Genomic DNA, 17,870 nt, shown 5'->3' on the forward strand with positions numbered 1-17,870 from the left:
TACATATTGTTGTAAACGGCATTATTAGACATTGATTAATTGAACCTAAACATCGCTATCATTTGTATATATCCAAGAATCGATGTTTTAATATGTGGTCGTAAACGCTATGGGATTAATTGGTGGGAATGAAAAAACTGGGTGTAAACACCAAATAAAAGACGTAAACGCCATCCAAGGAAATTTGATAAGACGTAAGCGTAATTTTTGACGCTTACACCAATTTAACATTTTTGTTAGTGGTTTTGTCAGCACTGTAAAAAGCATAAAGCTGCATGATAATACAATAAACGTTCGGTTCGTTTTAAAACACTAAAACTGATAAATATTAGGTACCAGAAACCGTCTTAACATCTCAAACATGAAATCGAAATTGATTTAAATATTAATTTATAAGTAGACATTATTTAGTTGTTTGAATGGTTAAACACATTCTACTCTAATAAATATTTGTCTTCATTGAATTTAATCAATAATATAAAACAAATAACAATATTAAACTATGGAAGTCATTAAAATCAATAGAACATCTTTGGGGTGTAAGAGCCAGGATCAGAAAAAAAGGGGCGTAAGAGTCATTTTTTTTTTTAAATTTGCTTTAAATACACAAATATATTATGATTATGAACAATTAATCAATACAAAATACGTAAAAACTCATTATAAATCATATTAAGTCTCAAATCGAAGTGTTATACGATGTTCTAAGGTAGTAACACAGTTCATGTGAAAATATCTGTTTTTCGGCTCTCCTGAACAATTTGGAAATTGGCGCTTACGCCCTTTTACCTTCTAACCATCAATAATATCACAGAACAATATAGAAGCGACATTCGATCAGCTGATATCCCTACAGTATGAAGTATTGGACTCTTAAAGTTGAACCGTATCCATAATCTGATATAATGTTGGGAACTTGTGTCACTCTTTATTACGAAATAATATAAACTGTAACAATCTTTTGACCACGGACAACGACCATTTTAACTTATTCAACGTTTTTTTATGCTTGGTATTGTCAGTTTTTGTATAATTTTTAATTTTGCTATGAAACTAATTAAATATTATAATATTGTTATATTACATTTTTCAAATAATTTATTATATTGATATGAAATATCTAATTTATAATCTGTATCATGAACCCCGGAATCAGTCTTCAAGGCCACAGTCACGCGATTTGGCCATAACACAGTGTCTATGCCCTGATAATATTATTTTAGGTTGACTTAGATTAGTGAACTCCTAGATATTTTCAGTTGAAAAATGGTGACTAATATAATTATTGTATATTATGATTTGTGGTCGTTCGTTTTCATTTCAGAAAAAAATATTGGTTTTGTTTAATTTTATCTTTTAGTTGCAAGCTCTTTTTTATTTTATATATAAATGTATAGTTGCGAGAGTATTTGTGGTTATATTTGGTTCTATTTATTGTATGATAGAATATTATAATGGCTATTATATGTTTGGTATGTGTTAGAAATGTCAATGTTAATATATTGTATATTAATGGTGTTCCATTAAGCCATTAGGGTGATTGCAACAATGAACTATTTATCTTTAGTGTATGAATAATTTTATTTGCTGATAAGTACATTCTGATAATTAATGCTTGTTTATTTATTTGTGTTAAAGTCTAGAATGGGAGTGTAATTTGTGTTTTGTATTGCAATATTCTGTTACTAGAGTCTAGTAACTAGACCATATCAGCATTTGAAGGTATTGCATTAGTAATTAGGACTATTTATCATTATTTATTAACATTGAACTGTTAACTTTTGTAAACAGTATGTTGGTGATAAAAAGAATAGGTATATAATGGATTTGAGTTAATACAGAAACTGAAGTTTATCGTGTGTGGTTCTGTAATAGGGTTTGTTGTGGATTATTAATTTGTATTGTTAGTATAAAGGTGGATGACTACATAAAATATTATAATTTGTTAATAATATTACTTGTTTTTAAAAAAAAATTCATTAAATGTATTAAAGCTTTGAATAAGAGTATTTAATTATATATGTATAATTATGAATGTGCTGTTTAAAAGTATACTTAGTGAATTTTAAATATCAACTTAATTAATTTAAGGCGTAAGATTCAAATTAATCAATTCAATTTACATTTTCGTTAGCACTGTAAATCATTGTATTAATAGATACAAGATAAATTAATATGTTTTAGTAAATTACTGATACCAATATTAACATTTTGTGATTTATAATATTAATTTATTTTATCAATAGGTTACTACGCCGTTGATACCAGTAATGTGATGCACAATATGCGTGTGGTCAAACCAGCTATTCAGGATCTCACAGAATATGGCATTTACATTGCTAAGGATTGTGCAGGTTTTCCAACTTATAAACTAGAAAAAATTGTTTCTGGAGGTGTGTAAAAAAAATCAAGTCATTGTAATACTTGTATGAAATTATTACGTTTTATTTTTATAATTAACAGCTGTTTTAACAATTTAATTTGCGCATGTGCATTAAATATGTTTCATGTTATTATTTAGTTATTTTATTTGATATGACAACTTGCATGAAACTAGCTTTTGGTTAGTGGAACATTTTATTATTGTATTTAAGCTTCAAAAATTAATTTATATTTTATATTATCTTATCATTGTGATACAATTTGGATTTTCTTTTTAAATAAATTATGATCATCTTATTTACTAGTTATTGTGATATGCATATGACCTTATAATCATTTACAATATAAACACAATACTTTGTTTATACTATATACATTATACACTACTTTGATTAATTGTTATGTAGTAATTCAGTTCTTTTTTTAATACTTCTACAAAAAGAAACAATTATATGCCACTTATTTACCATTTTTTATAAACTAACACAAGGTATTAGATACAACCTTAACAATAATAATCAAGAAGTGTCTGTTTTTATACGGATTTTGATTCACAATAAAATATATCATATTATTGAACCTTTTTATGCAACTAATTTTCTTCCTATTTATATTCAAACTTTTGTATAAGAATTTTAAACAATTTACTTCCCAAAATTTATTGGGTGAATACATTTTTAGTTTCTAATCATACTACTATTTTATTTATTTAATCAATTAATAAAAAAAACACTTGTTGTTTATTTTTAATATTTTTGATTAATTTTATGTCTTTAATTGCCTAGTTAAAAATTATATTTTGATGAATTTGAATAATAAAATATTATTAAACATGTATTATACTTCCAATACTGTATATCTTTCCATTACAAGTTGCATTAACCGAATAAATGGTACAGGTACATATATTTTAAATATTTTATATTTAATATTATACACAATTATGTTTTATATTAGGAGCATGCAAATTTTGTTTTAACATATATGAAAAAATGAAAATAATAAATAGCCAATTGACAATTTTGTATACATATATATAAAAAAAATGCTTATTATAATATGCTGTATTAATTATTGTATGTATAACATATAATATGATTTATGTTTTGCATTCGTATAACCTTGTTTAATGCACAATTAAGTAATTTTAAATTTTAAACATTTTAACATAATATTTAATATTATATTATAATAAGATGTCATAAAATGAGTGTTTGTTTATTTTTTATTTACAATCTAACTATAGTTTTAACCAATAAATTATAGTTAAAAATAATAAAAATTGGTAAAAGTGCAGTATAACATTATATTATGCCTTATTATAATATTACATGGTAATAAAAATATAGCTTGGAATTATCATTTACTCAACACAAGATACAAGTAATACAAAATGTACAATTATTTTAAATTTGTATCACAATTAGGTAACATTTTAATCACTTCATCTATTTTTCAATATTTTATTAATAACAATGCAATGTAATATAATTATAACAATTTCTTTTTATTGATTAACGATTTATTTTAAATTTTATCATACAAACAATTAAAAAAGATTTACAATGGAAAAAATAATAAAACATTAGTATACTATAATAAAATGGCATTTTTTAAATAAGTGGCAGTCGTACTACTTTATGACTCATTGAATTTGCTATTTCATCTAGTTTGTACCTATCTTTTAAATGATGGTTTTAACAACTTAATACACTCGCGTAGTTGGGCTAGAGTTTCCAATGGTGAAAAATTAATATTTTCATTATTCAGCCATTCCTGCACTTCAGCTTTTTGAGCATTGCATTTTAGAAAATTAGTTATCAACAATGGATGATAGGGTGCATTATCCATAACGATTACGCACGGTTTGAGAAGTAGTTTTAGCATATCTATAAACCATGTTTTAAACACATCTGAATTAATTGACGAATGGTAGTCAGTAGAATTTCCAGCTCTACATTTAAAAACTAATTTTGATCCCTCAATGAATCCGAAACGCAATGGCCCAGTGTGAGTAATTATTAGGCGACAACCTCCTTTGCCAGTTAGTATTTAAATTTTAAATCCTTCCGTTTCTTTGGAAACACAAGTTTCATACAGGTATACCACAGGTCAGGTATCTTCATTCTACCTGAGTGTACACTGTACACATTGTACGTAACAATTTGCATCGTAAAGCGACTATATCGTTTTACTCCATAAGAATTTTGCGGCTATTATTGTACCACTTTAACAAAGTTCTTACCGACTGGATGCATTCTTGATGATGTGGTATTTTTTTTTTAATTTCGCTTAATATTAAAAAAGCAGTCTGATATTCTTTTTTTTTTGTTAAATTTGTGTACGATCGGTCGAACCACATCAGCATCAAAATCGTCTATCTCCCAGCATTTTTTTACACGTTTGTAAAATTTATGAGGTGATTTGAATTGATTCTTTTCTATTTAAATCTTTTCTGAACACATTTTAATGAAATTATAAACACTAAAAATAATTTTTTTGTTCTGACTATGTACACACATAATATACTCGTATAATATATAATAGAACTTATATTCATGAAGGCGGTGTGAACATTCAAGAAGAATGCAACTTGTAAGTATCTTTAGTACCTAACTACGTTTATACACAAATTACCAAGTTAGAAATTCTTTTGACATGCACGTTGTGTTGCCTCTTGAAATGACAGACACACATGAGCTTACTCCAGTATTTTTCCCTGTAAGAGAACCGTGTTTTCAATGTTTATGTTATGGATTTTACATTTATGGATGCCTACATCAGTAAACTCGTGACTGACAATATGGTGGCATAAGCAAAATGCAGACAATTTAGGAAACTTATTTGCCTGATGAATTATTTAAATGTTCTTTTCTTTATTATTTTTGTCAACTCATTCAGTATGAGGATCACAACTTCAAAATGCCTTCTCTTTGGCTAGAATATTATAAAGATCTATTTAAAATTGATTATACAAATAGTCATTGTGTGCTTCAATCAGAACTGAATATATTGTTAATATGAATATGACATACTTAATCTTGCAACTGCAAATATACCTTATCCTGAAATCTTAAATTTAAGTAAATTATAATATGTTATTTCTATTTCCTATATTCCACAAATACTGACTGTCAATTTTTGTATTTTAGGTAGCATCATGCTGTTCTTGTTGTAAATATAAATTGTTTTTTTAAAGTATAGTTAGTATAACTAACCATATAAGTTAATTATTAACAAATGTTATCTTGTTTTTATAATAGCCTATATTTGTATTCCTGAAAATTACTGTTTTTAGATTACGTACCTACCTATCTTGTTTATGTCATGAATATCTAATTAAATTCAACTAGAATAAACAATTGTTGCTACTTACTACATTGTAAATTATGCCAGTGGTTAATTTAGCCCAGATGTAAGGGTGGAATGTACCTATGAATTAAATTAAATTTTAGGTAAAACATTTTCTGACTATTTTAAAGCTAAGTAAATATTACTAAATAATAATAAAAAATGTCCAAATTATTTATTTATTTTAATTACAACAAAAAGTGTGTCCACAAACTTAAAATATTTGGAACACTTGATGCACCATCCTTTCTTTCTCAAGTGAGTCACAGTCCCTTCATTCTATACTTACCTACTACACTTTGCATTTCCATCCCATACCATGAACTAGGCGTAGGTAGTAATCATAGGCCGGTAACCATGCCATCCACAGTATGGTATGACTTGAGAATGAACACCCTCTAGCATAACTGTGTTAATATTTTTGTTTTTAAGATTAAACTCTTTCATACTTGTTATTTTGTATAAATTCTTGTAATTCTTGGGCCTCGGTGTTTTATGTAGCAATAAATTAACATACATTTACCTACACTTTGTTTACACTTTTTCACGACTCTTGAGTGTGTTTTATTAAGATTAGGGTGTTTCACCACTGTTTACTGTCTACGTTTATACTTTATACTTAATGATCGTTTTACAAGGGGAAATCGGCAAAAAAGACCAACGAAAAAAGTCTTTCGTTTTTATAAAGTGTTTTTCGTCCAATACCAATTTCGAAAGGTTTATTTAGCATTACTTCTTAGAAATGCGGACTTTGAAGTCTTGCACGCCCCGGGTATTGTTGGTATTTGAGTACATACCTGGGTAGTTAAATCATATTTTTCTATTAAGCGTATCGGAAAGACAAACACTTAAAATATAGTTAGGTAGGTAGGACGTAATTAGGTACATTGGTTATAATATAATACTTATATTATGACGTATCCCCACAGTAAAATTATCTAAAGCGCTTTCTGAAATGCATGCATTTACTTTTAAGTGCACTTATACTTACCTAGTTTTCTTTATAAATACCCTGGCCGAAGGAAATCAATATAAAAGGAAATCTAATAACCATGCAACTATAACTTACTGTATCATAAAACGTCACAACGTATCATCTGGCATTGGGTAATATTACTACACACCCGCATGTGTTGTCTCTGTTTTACAATTAATGTACAACAGAGCAAAAACTGTTTGGAAAGAACCGAGAAGGCTACATTCATAACTAAGAAACGAAATTTTCACCACATAAAAAGGAGAAATTTGGCTGTGCAATATCGTTTTTATTTTTTTGATATCACTTATAGGAAAAATGTTCTTATTGTTTCAAAATCCATTATTGTTTGTATTTTTCAAACTTGAATACTTAACTTTTTTTGTAGTTCCGATCGAAAATATAAAATCGATATTGCACAGCCAAAGTTCTCCTTTTTATGTGATCAAAATTTCGTTTCTAACTTGTGACTGTAGCCTTCTCCGTTCTTATTTCCGTTCAAAACAGTTTTTGCTATGTTGTACATTTGTAAGACGGAGACAACACACGCGGGTGTGGCGTCCTCTCGTAACACTTGCATTTGTTGTCTCAGTCTTACAAGTGCGTAACGTACTGAATTTAAGCTCAGCAGATCACTCCTAGATTTTGTTAGTTTAAAAATTAGAGTGAATCGACCTATTATGAAACTTGATGAAAAGAACATTAAATGTGTTTTTACGATAGTTCAGTTATTAAGTGAGTTACGAGCACTTTTAATATACCTATACTGTATTATATAAGCAAAACTCGTTAAAAAATCGAACTATCGTAAAAAAACCTACTTATAAACACAGATAATGTTCTTAACGTCGAGTTTCATAATGGGTCGATTCACTCTAATTTTTAAACAAACGAAGCTGCATGTAATCCTACTTATTAGGTTATAGTATTATATTTTATACTACCTATCGTCATTTAGACTCTGTGCCGATTGCTTTTAATCTGCACACTGTTTGTCAATGGTATGGGTAGGTACCTACCTACGTAGCTACGTAGGCAATATAAATATATTTTAAACGTTTCTGTTTTCAGTATTCAAACGGAGTGTTTCGACCCACTCGAAAACTTTTTCGGCGTTTTCGGGACAAATGGACACATTCCGCTTAGTAAACTATCAAGACATCGATTTGCAGTAAAACAATAATATTATGATCTCCCGTCTTTATATTTGATAATTTGGTATAATAATATAGGTTACACACATACACACACATATATTTATAAATAATATACCTATAATATTATCTATTTACGATTTTGTTTAAGATTTTATTTTCAAAGTTGTATAACATTGTATTCACTCATTACACTTTTCTAGTAAGCACTTAGTGCTTTATAATAATATAAGTACCTATACCTACCTAATCCTACCCAATAAATCCGTATAGCCATATATACCTATAGGTGGGGTATACCATATGTGATATATGCTATAATAATATATATATTTATTGTAGATTGAAATTTATCATATATTGTTATAAGCTGTTAAATGGTTCTAAAATGTTGATTAAGTTGTTCTTCGTTTGAAGAGATCAAACGTTATTTTGTGGATTATTTTATTTTTATTTTCGAAAGTTTTATGCGAGTACCCACATGTGGCCAAAAGTCCATTATATTATAATATTTAAGCTCGAATTATAAACATCAATGATCAAATTATTATATGGCAATTTTTTAATAATAGATCGAGTATAAATTATTATTTTATTGTAATAATCGTGTAAGGTATAATAATATTATTATAAACATTAAACGATAATATTAGCAATACCTACTATATTATATACTTGCGTCTATAGTTGAATGGTGTAAAATAGCATAATTTTTGGTATCAGAGTATTTGAATTAATATACATTATACATAATATGTCTATATTTATACACTTTATAGAATCTAATAAAACATATAAAAAATATAGTGTGTTGTCTTATTTTTAATTCAAGAGTATCAACTGATCGACTGACACCAAATAAGGAATAATAGCATTCTATCTTGTATTTGTGTTATTAAATATTATGTTTGTGAAAATAAAATCATAATACATATAGAACACAATTATAACTTATACAATCATAAAAATAAACCTTTTCTTATAAATGCCAAATGTGAAATGGCTATAATGATTCATAACAGTGTAATGTTTAAATATTTCGATTTTATTTAATTATCAGAAATATAATGTTATATTCTAATGTAAATTCTAAATAAAGTAATAAGTAATAACTAATAAGTATTTTCAAATTGAGCAGTTTTTGTACAACACTAAATTATTTATAAAACTTGTATAGTTAATAGGAGTGTACCTATATAATTCATTAGTCCACGCTATCATAGATATCATAGGAAACGTTCTGCGAAGGTACTTATTTAGAGGAATCAAATTAAATAATAACTTTTCTTGTGATTTACCGTGCAATTGGGCATGTCAAATGTCAAAACAATTGAAAACTGAATTGTGGCGAGTTAAAATTAAATATATAAATATATAAGATTGATGATTGGTAAACATAATAATACCCGCATTATACATACATTTTTTTTTTGGCAATAGGTAATATTTAATAATTCGAAACTGTAATGCGTTATCCATTACATTTTCGTTACTATGATATAATTCTAATGAAATTACGTAACGCGTTACAAGCAAAGTAACGCAGTTACAGTAACGCGTTACTTTCGTTACGTTACTACTCAACACTGATTATATTATTCGCATTTTCTATTCAAGTTTGAATGTTTAAGAGGTGATTGTTTTTGTAGGTACAAAAGTACTTAAGTACCTACCTAATTTTGCAATTTGCAGTAAATACAATATCCCGAAATTTATAATTTCAATAACGATAAACTATATCGATTACATTTGCATTTAATCGAATTAATATTTTAACTAAGACAGTTTTATAGTAGAAAAAATGCTTAAATTTTCTACTTCAATAACTTAACCTTTTAAAACAGTAAATCAATAAAGTTGGTAAATACTCAAAGAACCAGAGAGGTCAAAAGTAAAAATGTCAAGTAATTTTCTTAATAATTGGGGAAAATAAAAAAATACAATTAGGAAAATGGAGAATTTTTAGGCAATACCAGTTTTTGAGAAAATCGATTTTCTTACTTACACAAATTAAAAACCCAATAACCATAGACAATTAAACTTAAACCAAATTTTATATTAGCGTTTTCTATTCATGGTATAATTTTCAAAATATTTAAAATTTTCTAACTATTTATATGGACCGATTTTTTTGATTTTTTAAATTTTTTTTCTATTACTAAATATTGATTTAATATTTTTCGTTTGGTAAAAAATCTTGAAAATTGAATACAAGTTTCTTCATAAAAAGATTATTCTGAAACAAAAAATCTAAATAATATATGACGTTTTTTTTATAGTTATTTTAAGTTTAAATTTGGACAACATTTGTTATTTAAGTAAAGTATAAAAATGTATTTAAAAAAATTAATTGTTTAAACATTATTTTATAGTAATTTAAAAATATTATTAGTAAGGACTCTAAACTTTTATGTATATTATTACACTTTATAGCGTATATAGACAATGATATTTAGATTTATTTTAAGCCATTGTAAATGATTTATATTATGTACCACATAAACCGATACCTATTCACACTGATAAAGTTGTATACGCCATATTGACTTAAAAGTTAGTAGAAATAATGATATAAATTATAAATATACAGGAAGAATCTTAATCACGCTCACCTAACTTTTATGTTTAAATTATGCATGTATTCAAATTTAGATTTTTGTTTTTATCAGTGTAGTTTAAGACATTATTTTCAAATATTTAGATTTTTCAACACATTTCAGAAGTATCTTGTATTCCTGTGCTCTGTGGAGTAGATACCAACTTTGGTAACGAATTGTGCAAATTGTGAATCAGATGATATTTCTGAAAACGTTATGACCTATTGTAGGTAATCGAAATTTGAAAGAAAAGTTTCTGAGTTACCTATTGTACCTATTTTAAATACTAAGGATTATAATAATATTAATAGTTTATTAATACTTTGAAAATGGATACGAGCGCGATAATATTATTATTAAGAATGCAATACATAATATAACATATTTTTAATAATTACTACTTACCTAGTCAAAAATACTCAGATTAATTTTTGTTTTAACAAAACAAAAATAATTACAATTTACAAAATGCTTATCGATTAATATTGCGCCCGATTATTTTCAAATCAAAAGTAAATAATATCCTTATAATAGACTATTATCCTTTAAGGTAGAAAAATTCAAAACTTTTGGATCAAATTTCGATAATACATAATAGGCATTTACATCAAATTGCTAAAAAAATCATCTTATTCACTAAACTTGCATTACAACACGTAAAGGTTTAAAACCAATACTCTTAAATATTGTAAAAAATTATAAAGCACTCTACTTCATCGTCTTCAACCATGCTTAAAATTTCCAAAAATCATAATTTAAATGTATGCATAATTTAAACAAAAAATTATATAAACATTTGGTGGAAATTTCAAATATCTACGGTTGATCGTTTTGGAATTACAACAAAACAAGAAAAACGTATTCAATCGCGTAAAAATGTCAACTTCAAACGCTACTCATTAAAAATTTCTAAGATTTTCCGGTAAACTATTTTATTATTATAGGTACTTATGAGGAATCTTATATTCAATTTGCAAACCTTAAGAGATGAAAATATAAATTTTTATGAATTTGTTACCACAAAATAATTTGAAAATGTTGGCGATTTTGATTTTCAATTTTGATGAATTTTGTAAAAAATCAAACTTCAGATGCTCTAAAAAAATATTGTAGATTTACGTTCAATTATTTTTTCATTACGCTAATAACAATTTATAAGGAACCTTGTAGTACTTACTGTTTTTTGACCGAGCGTAAAATTATATTATACCGACAGTAGTTAAAAACAAAACTAAAAAAAATCAAAAATGTCTCATGCTTTTTTAGAAATCGTATCATGTGTAGAAAATGATCATATTATTAACATCTAGTGAACATTTAAAGTATCTAAGGTAATTATATAGTTTTTGAGTCACACCTAAAAACAAAATTGATTTAGTCAAAAACTGGTTTTGCGTTAATATCCCCGTTTTTCTATATTTTAGATTCTGAGTGGAACGATGAATGTATTGATTTTGCAATGATGTGTGTTTTTTTTTTTTTTTCATTTTTGTGTCTGTCATCACCTTTCAGGACAGTAAAAGTGCTTGGATTTTCTTCAACAGTACCTTTTCTAATAGGAAAGTGAATCTAGTTGGTACTTTGGGGGGGAGGGGGGGGTCAAAAGTAAAATTTTTCCAGTAATTTTCAAAAGCGCCGTGAAAACAAAAGAAAAATGAAGGAAAAATGGGAATTTTTACGTAAAATCTGTTTTCGAGAAAATTGATTTTGGTTTTTGGTGTAACTTTAAAACAAATGACCATACATACGTGAAATTTTCACTGGTTGTTTATATTTTCATTTTCTATAAATTATAAAGTTTTCAAAATATTTTGAATCATTTTGAACTATTTAGGGATATTTTCAGTTTCCAATATCATTAGTTTTTTTTTCTATGAATGTCAATAAAATTTTATTTGTTGGTTAAAAAAGTTTGAAAATTTAATAGAAGGTTCCTATTATATTGTTTCAAAGGCAGATGAAAAAAATTAAAAATCCATTGTCACAATTTTTTTTAATAATTATCTGAAGTTCAAATATTGACAAATACGTAAAAATGACGAAAATTTGCAAATTATTTTGAGTTAGAAATTCATGAAAAATTTTCTTTTTAAATCTAAGATTTGAAAATGTAATACAAGATTCCTTATAGGATAATCTACCTTTACCAAAAAAAAAATGTCTATAAGAAACTCAAATTAAATTTTTATGGGCGTTTGAAATTCATATTTTTACAACATTTGATATTCACTCGATTTCTTACGTAACGATTTTCTTATTTTATTGTAATTAAAAAAACGAGTGACTTTAGAAACTTGAAAATTTCACTGAATGTTTATATTAGCATTTTATATATACGATAAAATTTTTAAAATAATTTGACTCTTTTTGAGCTGTTTACGGACATTGTAAGTTTTCAATTTTTTTAGTTTTTTTTTTCTATAAATATCAATAAAGTTTTATCTGTTGGGTTAAAAAGTGTAAAAATGTAATACAAGGCGCCTGATATATTGTTAAAATAGTAGTTGAAAAATATTAAAAATACATACACAATTTTTTTTATAAGCATTTAAAGATCGAATTTTGACAAAATTTATCAAATTTAAAATTGAATAATTATTTTGTAGTTAAAAATTCATGAAATGTTAAATTTGTATATCTAAGGCTTGAAAATTTAAAACAAGATTCCATGTAAGTAGTTAATTCTGTTACCAAAGAATCTAAAAAATACATAAGCACAGTTTATTTTTACAGTCATTTTAAGCTCGAATTTGGACGAAATTACATATTAAAAAACTTGGAATAACTATCTTAGTTATTTTGTTGTGATTGTATAATATTATTCGTGGGTACTTGAAACTTCTAAAGTATACTATTATATATAAAAATATTCTAATTAATAATTACCTCTCCATGATTTTCTTATGTTATACGTAAGAATCTTGTGAACGATCGCTGTCAATGTTAAAAATATGAATTTATAATAAAACAAATAATATGAAAATATTAAATTATGTATAATCGACAATAATTTTCTACGGGCATATTTTCAGTTTTCACCAATTAACTGTACTATTACTTGCTATAATATAAAAATAAACGTCAAATACTCAAATGTCTAAATTAAACAATAACTGATCAATCTGATTTTCGAGTACCTACCTACATAGAATAGACTCCATATTTCCATAACCATTGTTAAAAATAAATTTCATTATTATGTTCATTGTGTAGTGTATACAATTTAATTTAAGAAATGTTAACAATGTACGTTTAAATGTATACATATATAATTTATAACCAAGGACCGGGAGAAAAATTTAGGCCGGGAAAATGTATTAACCAGGCCAAATTTGTCTACGTCATAGTTTTTTTTTTTTTTTTTTTGGGAGGGGGGGGTTATAATTATTTATTTACCTATCTAACCTTTTAGTTTTTATTATATGTTAGAAAACCACAAAAAAACAGTCCATAAATCAGTGTCAACATTTAAGTGTGACTGCCCATAAATATTCTCTAAATTATTATTATATTGAAGTGAAATTATGCATTTGAATAATGCACAATATTTGTTATTCTTAGAATCACCTTGCTAACACTACTTGAAGTAAAATGACTATTCGGACTTTGATCCGACCGAAAAGTCTTTAAGATGAAAAAAAATACAGTATGGAAAAATGTAGGCAGAGACTCACGCTCGTGCAGTGCACGAAGCAGTCACATTCTCACGGACGATCAGACGAAGTTCGAAGACTACCTATATGGGTACGCAATAATAATAATGCGTTTATGCGTCTCAAAATATACCAATTTTAAATACCTAAGCAATTATTAATGCTATTAATAAAAACTAGTAAGTAGTAATAACTTATTGTATTAAGCGTGTTTGGTTAAATACATAATCACCTAGTCCTCACCGGTCACCACAAAATTCTTCGACTGTTTAAAACTCCAAAACAACCAGGTATACCTACTATATTATAGTATACTATACTATTTAATATTAGGATTTTCTTCTTGTAGTATTACTTAGAATTAACACTAGTAAGTATATTTGTTTAGTATAAATAGAAACACTAATTATTTAAAAAAAGAATGTCATGCATCCGTCAGGCCAATAGCAAGTTCCAATAGGTCAGGCTACCGGGAACTTTCCGGTATCCCAGTGGGCCAGGCCGTCCCTGTTTATAACGCCTAAATAATCATTAAAATATATAATATATACACATTTTTAGTCAGTATTAGGCCAGACCATGGCCTGACTGGCCTGATCCGTAGTTCCGCCTATGTTTATCAATCCTATTGTAAATTGTAATTACTAATTTGTACTATTTGTAGTATTGACTAATAAAACTAGCAGACAACATAGTTTAAACAGTTTAGTACCTACGAATGTATGATATAAATTAACAACCAATCAGAAGTGCAGAACTACGCGATAGACGAGGTAAGGAGTGGTATGCGTATAAAAAAGTTGTGATAATACCTATCTATTTAGTCATTTATAATTATAGCATAACTAAATAAATCTATTTAGTCATGGTATATTGGTAGATAGTATCTATATCCGCGCTTTGGACATAGGTACCTACCGAAAAATGTGTTACATTGATAACACGTGGAGCCGTGGAAATATTTAAATGACACCTCGATTTTAGATACCTTAAATCGTGAATGACACAATAAATTTGGTTTCACATGTGATAATGGATAATCAATATTAATAATCATATTATGATTATTATTTATTATAATGTGTTGCGTCGTGAACAACATACATTTTATAACTTTTGTTTGATGTGCGTCATAATATGTCAATAATTAACTATCAAAAATCACATTTTGCTTAGAAACACCAAATTAATTTTATTTCAACACCTTGTTTAAATAGTAAATAAAATATATATTATATATTTTAGATTCTGAGTGGAGCGATAAATGTATTGATTTAAAAATAATGCGTGTATGTTTTTTTGTGCTTCATCGCCTTTTAGGACAGTAAAAATGCTTAGATTTTCTTCAACAGTATATTTTCTGATAGGAAATTAATCTAGTTGGTACTTTGGTGGGCAAAAGTAAGAATCTCTAGTAGTCTTCAAAAGCGCCGTGAAAAACAAAAGAAAAATTAAGAGAAGACAGGAATTTTTACGCAATATCGGTTTTTGACTAAATCGATTTTGGCGTATGGCGTAACTTTAAAACAAATTACTGTAGAATGCAGATACATGCAATTTTGAATGAAATTTCTTTAAAATTAATGTCAATTAAATTGTATTTGGTGGGTTAAAGAGTGTGAAATATAAAGCTCCTGATATATTGTTACAATAGCAATTAAAAAATATTAAAAATACATAGGTACACAATTTTTTTTATAAGCATTTAAAGTTCAAATCTTTTTGATAGCACTGATGCAGGTACTTACGCAAAAATACTTAATAATATCCATTTCTATTATGAGTTTAAAAGCTTGTGTACCTACTGAAAATTTCTATTCAAATCGAGAAATAGGTACCTATATACCTACGTGTTATCATAATATTTTGTTAAGTAATGCACAGTAGAGAATTTTGTACGATAGATGTACCTAATTTAAAAAAAATTTTTTTAGACTTTAAAAATTAAAATACTAACTATATTTAAAACTAAATAGTATTTATTAGCTCATAGTAAAAGCACATCATTTGAAAATTGTAATGTATATAGACACCCACATATATTATACAATTTATAGGTATTCAACCCATTGGCGTAGCCAGGAACTTTTTATGGGGGGGGGGGGGGGGTCAGCAAATTTAAACTTACCATACTTTACTTCATTGTATCGGATATTTATTTTTATAAAATATAACATAAATCGAAAAAATGTAATACATTAATTTATTAATTTTAAATAAATACAACTTATTAAAAATTGTTAATCAAATACATAATAATATATATGTATATTGTATATGTTTATGAAGCATTTTTAGAACAGGTTTCTAAGTGCGTTTTTAATGCTACATCACGACTATTAGCACGAAATCTCAACAACGAACGAAAATTTCCATCATTTTCATTAGGCCTTTTAAAAAAAAAAGAATTCATTTTTCTAGTCTGCTTATTTTTTAGAGAATTTGCCTATAATAATAAACAATAATAACAATAACAATTTAGGAAATCAATAAAATATTACGTATATTATATAATTTAATTTCATATTTCGAAGCAGAATATTTTTCGGAATAAAAATCAAGTTTCAGACGAATAGTTTATGAGTTTGGCCGTTTCACATGTATCATACGCTTCGCATCGACCGCGCTCGTTTTTAGTTTACATTAATTAAGTTCATACATGTGAAACGGCCCTTATACCTAACTATTAAAGTTAGGAAACTAGGAACATACATATAAGTTATTAGAAATGATATGTGATAACTGTTGAGATATGGCGGCTGTATTTTAATTCCTGACAGTTTTCCACCCACCGCCCATGTACCCCCGAGATGGGCTAGTAGTAGATTATAGTATTATTTTCGTCTAAGTTTCATCGTTTATTGAGCAATAATATAAGAAGACAGTTATTCAAAATACAAATATAATATAGGTAGATACATACGCCGTGGTGGGTTGAGCTTAATCTATTTACATTACAAAATGAATTCGCAACAATATATTGTGAACTCCATATAATCTGCTTCTCCGCGAGTTGCTTCACATACGCTCTTCATCCTCCTTGATGTACAAGATGTCCTCCACCAATTTATAGAACATTCTATATGATTCTTCAGCCGCTTGCAGTAGCCCCTTCGATGTTGTCAGTGGGAAGGTTAAGTCTATTGTGACATGGGTCCACACTCCACAGAGTAGGTAAATCTGACCCATCGACTCCAGTCAATTGACGACAAAAGCATGCATTTACGTCAGCCCTCATTGTGTCCCTTCTTGGGCTTTGGAACAAAGTGTATTCACCAAGCTATATAAGCTATTTAGGGACTTTATATGTTTTATTATTTGGCTACTCGATGAATAAAAATTTCTGAATACATACATACATATTGGACGGGCGGCGCGGGCGATGGGACGGGAGAAAGAGAGGAAATGGAATAACAATACGCCGAAAAAAAAGGAGAAATTATAAATATATTACATAGAAGACTTCCGTCGCGGCCGAGTTGCGGGTAAATAACCACCGCAGTCTGTGCCGAAGAACGCCGGAGTCAACACGCGTGCGACTTTCAAAATGATACACACGACGAATCGGCCGTTGCGCAGCGTAGGCGGCAAAAGATCTTGGGCTGTTGGACACTTGGTCCCTCGGATTTACTTGAAAAATTAGTAAAATTTCACATTTTATCAACTCATAATAAAAACATGATTGTGAAAAATAATTTTTGACCACATGTGACACGGCTTACAGACTATTTGTTTACTTATCAGTTTATGACTTTAT

At 27.4% G+C, this 17,870-nt stretch overlaps 1 protein-coding gene across 4 annotated transcripts in view; it reads left to right on the forward strand.

The window, feature by feature from the left end:
* Positions 1–8,618, forward strand: part of LOC100168862 (integral membrane protein 2B) — a 19,403-nt gene extending 10,785 nt beyond the window's left edge. For 2 of the 4 annotated variants that reach the window (XM_003243486.3, XM_003243485.4), the window contains one exon: positions 2,247–2,679. In XM_003243486.3, the coding sequence (XP_003243534.1) occupies positions 2,247–2,401 (155 nt within the window). In that variant the 3' untranslated portion in view covers positions 2,402–2,679. Of the gene's footprint in view, positions 1–2,246; positions 2,680–7,780 lie in introns of those variants that run through there. The other 2 variants (XM_008183332.2, XM_001951718.4) reach the window with 2 other exon arrangements.
* Positions 8,619–17,870: the final 9,252 nt, after the last annotated feature.

Source organism: Acyrthosiphon pisum, chromosome X, assembly GCF_005508785.2.
Source record: "Acyrthosiphon pisum isolate AL4f chromosome X, pea_aphid_22Mar2018_4r6ur, whole genome shotgun sequence".
Lineage (NCBI taxonomy): Eukaryota > Metazoa > Arthropoda > Insecta > Hemiptera > Aphididae > Acyrthosiphon > Acyrthosiphon pisum.